Source organism: Propithecus coquereli, unplaced genomic scaffold, assembly GCF_000956105.1.
Source record: "Propithecus coquereli isolate 6110/MARCELLA unplaced genomic scaffold, Pcoq_1.0 Scaffold449, whole genome shotgun sequence".
Taxonomy (NCBI): Eukaryota; Metazoa; Chordata; class Mammalia; order Primates; family Indriidae; genus Propithecus; species Propithecus coquereli.
Window position 1 is genome coordinate 1,532,755 of NW_012150274.1, and position 6,254 is coordinate 1,539,008.

At 50.3% G+C, this 6,254-nt stretch overlaps 1 protein-coding gene across 2 annotated transcripts in view; it reads left to right on the forward strand.

Annotated features, from left to right (window-relative positions):
- The window catches only part of EHMT1 (euchromatic histone-lysine N-methyltransferase 1), a 226,780-nt gene that overhangs the window by 102,904 nt on the left and 117,622 nt on the right, over positions 1–6,254 (forward strand). Inside the window, exon 4 of one of the 2 annotated variants that reach the window (XM_012654816.1) lies at positions 1,904–2,075. The exons of the other annotated variant lie outside the window; for it this stretch is intronic. Within the exon in view, the coding sequence (XP_012510270.1) occupies positions 1,904–2,075 (172 nt within the window). The remainder of the gene's footprint in view (positions 1–1,903; positions 2,076–6,254) is intronic. 2 annotated transcript variants of the gene reach the window in all.

The window sequence follows — 6,254 nt, forward strand, 5'->3', positions numbered from 1 at the left end:
AGTCCCCACTAAACACGAACTCCCCACTGGCTCTCCCTGTCCCCGGCAGCTACCACTGTACCTTCGGACCTGTGACCCGACTGCTCTGGGGACCTCCTGTGAGTAGCGTCCTACAGCACTTGCCCTTTCGTGACTCACATACTTCACTCAGCGTCACGTCCTCAAGGTTCTCCCTGTGGCAGCCTGGGTCAGGATCTCCTTTCCTTTCAGGGCTGGATCCTACTCCGCTCTGCGCACACAGCATTTTTCTCGCAGCCCATCCATCCGTCAGCGTGCACCCAGGCTGTTTCCACGTTTCAGCCGTGGAGTGACGCTGCTGTGTACACGCATGCACACACACGCCTCCGAGACCCTGCTTTCAGTTCTTCTGCGTAAACACCCAGAAGCGCAGTTGCCGGAGCAAGTGGCAACTCTGGGTTTAGTTTTCTGCGGAACCGCCATGCTGTTTTGCGCGGTGGCTGCACCATTTTACGTCCACGCCAGCGGCACACAAGGATTCCAGTTTCTCCACATCCTTGCCCACACTCGTCATGTGCTGTTTCTTTGACCGCAGCCATCCGAGCGGGTGTGAGGCCGTATCCGACTGTGGTTGTGACTTGCGTTTCCCCAGTGGTGCGTGATGTCGAGCATCTTCTCATGCTTTTTCGCCATCTCTATGTCTTCTTTGAAGAAATGTCTATTTAAGTCCCTGGGCCATTTTAAATCAGGTTGTTTTTGTTGTTGTTGAGTTGTAGGACTTCTTTATATATTCTAGACATTAACTCCTTATCAGATAAAGGATCTGCAGATATTTTCTCTCCTCCCACAGGATGCTTTTTCACTCTGCTGATAGCATCTTTTGATGCACAAAGCGTTTTAATTCTCATGAAGACACGGTCTGTTTTTTCTTCTGTTGCCTGTACTTTTGGTGTCGTACCCAAGAAATCACTGCCAAATCCAGTGTTGTGAAGCTTTCTTCCTCTGTCTTCTTCTAGGAGTTTTGTAGTCTTGGTATCTAGGTCTTTGATCCGTCCTGAGTTGATCTGTGTACGTGGTGTTAGATAAGGGTCCAGCTTCACTCTTCTGCATGTGGACATTCAGTTTTCCCAGCACATTTGTTGGAGAGTGCCTTGTCCTTTAACACTTTTCACCACTTACTGTACCTACTGTGGCATGGTAAAGTTTGGTGAAATCGAACTGGATTTGGGATGAAACGATTGTGAGGCTGTAGGCGACTTTCGGGAAGCAGACGGTGGATGGAGGCTCGGTTCCGTCTGGCAGGCGCGGTGAGGGCGGGGCCTGACACACCGCACCCTGGGGCTCGCTGCTGGTCTCACAGAGGCTGAGACTAAGGACAGATTTAGAAGATCAGTGAGACTGTGAGTAAAAAGACCATTTGGAAAATGCAGCGTAATTATCAGCTGTGGAATATATACCATTTGGGGGATGTTGCAGCTTGTAGCCATTATACTGTGAAAGCACTTTGTGAGGGGTTTTGATGCTGCCCATTTGGGTATATTTTAGCTTAATGATATTTATTACATAAATCAGCGGTTGGCAAACCTTTTCTGTAAAGAAGCAGATAGAAAAGTAATATTTTAGGTTTTGCCACACACGATTCCTCCCTCCTCATCCTCTTCCCCCTCCTCTTCCCACTTCCCCTGCTTACCATGCACCTGTGAGCACTGTGAACCTGGGCCACGGTTTGCAGACACTGACCTGAATCACTGGGGGTGACTAGCACACAGTCCGTAGGTCCAGATGCTTCTGTGCTGTCTCAGTTTGCAGACTTTCTCTCTCTCCCACAGTGTGTCCTCTTTCAGTTGCGGGGAATCAGTGGGGAAAGAGCAGTGTCTGGGTGTGTGTTGTCTCAGCGGCCGTCTGCTATGCACGGTTGCGGTCACTGACTGTCTTTGTTTTGAAGCATGCAGCCAGTAAGGACCCCAGAGAAGCTCGAGACCACAAGGAACCAAGAGAGGAGATCAACAAAAGCGTTTCTGACTTCGGACGACAGCCGCTCTTAACGCCTTTCCCGTCCCTTCATCAGTCGCTACCTCAGAACCAATGCTACGTGGCCACCACGAAGTCACAGACAGGTAAAGGGAGGCTCAGAGCAGCCATGCTGTGTGGATGTGTGCCCCAAGCCCTCCCCTTGCCAGACGGGAGCTGCGCGGGGCTGTGTCTGGGCTTCTCTGGATGACGGGCTGTTGGCGGCAGCAGGCTCTTCTGTGCTCACCGGTACACCTGAGGAGGCACCGCCGACCTCTGCTCTAAAACCTTGTCTAACACCTACCTGCATTCATCCCTAGCTTGCTTTCAATCTCAGGATGAAGATTGTTTTCTTTACTAAAATCTTAAACTTGATCTATTTGGGTAGAAGACTCTGGATTTGAAAACCCTCCCAGTGCATAAGTCAAAGCTGTTGGAAGCACTGGGAGGTGCTGGAGAGACCCCCGGCCCTGGGTGAGGAGAGCCGTCATCCGCTCTCACCTGGTCTCCAGCTGCTGCTCCGTGGCTCTGCTCCCAGCTCCCCCGGGCTGGCCTCTCCTACGGTCATTTGGGGGATGAACATGTGATTTCCTGCTGGGGGGCAGGGTTGGGGGCTCGTGCGCCTCGCAGCGAGGGTTGCTTCAGGCTCCCAGGCTTTCCCTCTTGAGCCCCCAGAATGGGTGCATTTGGCATCATCCCAGAGCTGGGCGACTCCTGTCATGGAGGAGTCGAGTTTGAATTTGGAAAGGGTCTTTCTGGGAGGCCTCCGCGAATGTTGCATGAGGAGCCACAGACTTGGGTGAGGTCAGCCAACGGCTGTGCCCAGCAACCTGAAAGGCTTCACTTGGGGGACTGTTGCCTGGCCACAGGTGCATGTCTTTTTCTGGACTTTTAGAATATTTTATTTTTTAGAGATGGGATCTCACTCTGTCGCACAGGCTGGAGTGCAGTGGCACCACCACAGCTCACTGCAGCCTCGAACTCCTGGACTCAAGCCATCCTCCTGCCTTGGCCTCCCAATTAGCCGGGACTACAGACATGGAACACCATGCCTGGCTAAATTTTTTTTTTTTTTAATTTTATATAGAGACAGGGTCTTACTGTGTTGCTCAGGCTGGTCTCAAACTCTTAGCCTCAAGTTATCTTCCCACCTCAGCCTCACAAAGTGCTGGGATTGCAAGTGTGAGCCACTGCACCCGGCCTTAAAATGCTTTTTATTTTGAAGTAATTTCAGACTTCTAAAAATGTTGTGAAAATTCTACAAAGAACTTCTGTGTGACCTTCACTCATTTTGCCACCTGGCATAATTATCCACCCCTCCCCCAGTGTATAACTTTTTTACTAAGATGTGAATGTAAGTTGTAAATTGCAGACATTGTGCTCTTTTATTTCTCAATGCTTTAGTGTTATTTCCTAAAAATAACTATAATGTCCCGAAAAATAAAGAAATCCGCTTAGATAACTACACTATAGTTATCAAAGTCAGGAAATTAGCTTTGCTGTGAAACTGTTATCTAAACTTCGTACCTTGTTCAATTTTTACCAATTGCCCTATTAATGTCCATTACAGCAAAAAAACCCAAATTCTTGTCCTGGTCCATGTAATCACCTAGTAGTTGTGTCTTGTGAGTCTCCTTTAATCTGAAACGTTCTCAGCCTTCTTTGTCTTTCTGGACCTTGGCATTTTGAGGGGCCAAGGCCAGGGGTTTTGTAGAATGTGCCAGATGTGGGTTTGCCCAGTGTTTCCCAGGATCGAGGTCAGGTCAGGGAACAGTGCAGGTGACTGTCATGTGTTCTTAGGAGAGGGATTTTGGTGCCTTTTGTCCTGTTGTGGCCGGGTGGAGTCTGCAGGTCTCTCTGTCACGAAGTTCCTGTGTCCCAGGTTCTGGTCAGTGTGTATCTTGAGGGGAGACTCTGAGGCTTTGCAGGTGCTTTTGGTGACATCCTGATGGGGACTTGGTACCCTCTGGTGACACACACCTAGCATGCATCATGGGCTCCGGGTGGTGGTTTTCTAACTCCATCGTTTCCTCTCTATCCATTCTTTCAGGACTGCTGTAAGGAAGTATTGAACTTCCCATCCGTCCACCTAACCATCTGTATTTATTTTTAAGTATTGATCCGTGGACTCTTATTTGACTCTCTGGGCTATAATTCATTCCTGTCGTTATTCATTCTATTTCTGAAAGTGTCCTAGGCTTGGCCAGTTGGGGCCCCTTCAGGCTGTTTCCTGAATCCTTGGACGTGACCCCATCACTCTCCAAAGACTTTCTGGCTTGACTGGTCCAGGCTCGTCATGCCCTGTTCCTTCCCAGTTCTGCAATTGGGTGTTCCCCAGGGAGGCCTGGATCTTTTAATTGGAAGTTAGAGAACAAGATCAGTTATTTCCCACCCTACCCCCCAACTTTTTGGCTCTTTGACTCAATATTTTTTTTTTTAAACAGTTATACCTGGCATTTTGCAAAGCTCTGGAGTTACGCTCACGTAAGGATTGGCAAGGAATGTCAAAAGTTAGTACTTCTGTTATAGTGCTGATATTTTTTTCCTATTTTAGCTTTATTATTTCATCATTTTTTAGTAGGAGCTTTCGAAAACGATGTGCTCGTGCATTTAGCAGCCCAGTTTGCCCTTCCTCACCCCCTCCCCCTCCCTTTCCTGTTCCTGTGCTAGACATGGGTGGTCAGTCCGCATGTTCGTCCAGGGCAGCGTGTGACGTGGCCTCCAGCCTGGAGTACCAGCCACTCCCCAGGGCTTGCCCCACCTCCCAGACAGGGTAAGGAGTTGCAATTTCTGTGGCTGGAAGTGCTTCCTAACACGGGGCGTGCCATGCAGGGCGTCTCGTCTTCTGACAGTCGTTGGTGCACCTCTCTGTGCTGGAAACGCAGGAGTGTGGACGGGGGGTTTCCTGGGGGCGCGGGCAGTGTGAAGTCCGCCTATTGCCACGGCAGGAACGGCGTACGCCTTCTGCCAGTGTCTGTGCAGACCAGCAACAGGTTGGTGATTATCTTGTCAGACCTCACTCTGTCACCTGCCGTTCAGGGTGGGAGCTGGTACCTCAAAGAGTTATCTCAGAAAAGTTGTGATTTCAAGTCATCTCTTTTTATTAATATTTAAAATTACTGCGGTGATGATCACAGGTCTGTTCTTTTTCCTCCTGCCACACTGGTAAATTTACAATGGGCAGTCAAGATGAGCAGGTCTACACCTTAGTCAGGAGGTGTGTTGATGAAACCGCGAAGCCCTGGCAAAGCTCTGTGCCTGCGGCTTGTTTCCCGGGGCAGCTGAAATTCTTAGTTTTAGGTCCAAGGCAGCCGTGATTCTGTAGGACCTGTGTCTCACCCCTGACTCCTCCGTGTCAGGGCTGGGAGACTCCGTGCTGTGCCAGAGGTTGGGAACATGGTGCGTGCACTCAGCGTGGCAGCCCCAGGCCTGGGGTGACTGCACCGGCCCAGGCTCCCAGGACAGCAGGATTTGTCTCTAGATGAATGTGAGTTCTCTTGGCAAAGTGGATTGGCATCTTCGTTAGCAGCTTGTCCTGTATCTTTTCGAAGTGTAGAAGTTTACAATCAAAAAACGGAACACACCAAAACCTATATCAGAGGATTCTGGGAAGGTGGTGTTGCAGGAAGCCTCACATCAGGGCTCTATCTCTGCACTCAGGCCGTGCTGCGCTGGTAGATCTGTCTGATGTCACTGTTTGAGAACTCTGCAGTCTCCAGGAGGTTTGCAGCTCCAGGGAAAGGCCGGGGCAGCGTGCTGCAGTCAGTGCCGGCTCTGAGTGTGGGGGCTGTGCTGCACTGGCAGCCCGGCCTTCTCTGCCCCTCGAGCAGCTTACGCACGGCTTGTGGGAGCCAGCGGTGGGCAGAGAGCACCTTGTTCTCCAGTGGTGAGGGTCTGGGCTCTGAGTGCAGAGGCGCAGGAAAAGAGCCCTGGCCACTGTGGCTGCCCTTCACGCCCATGGCTGTGAGCCCCTCCCCAAGTGACTTCAGGAGAGTCGAAGGGCTGGTGCCTGTGTTATTCCTTCCCACTTCATTTTTCTATTTTTTTCCTTTTGAGAGTCAGACATTCAAGCTACTATACATACACAGGGAAAATTAGAAAGTGGCGGCATGTGCCCAGAGAAAGGTAGGTGCAGGCTCAGGAAAGGCCTGAGAAGACCTTGATTTCAAACCTCAGGCTGACCCCTGGCACAGAGGCAGCCTACAGCTATCAAAAAACCCAAAACAATAAACAACAGCAACAACAAAAACAAACCCCAGGGAAGGGGAAATAATGTGTTTTCCAGA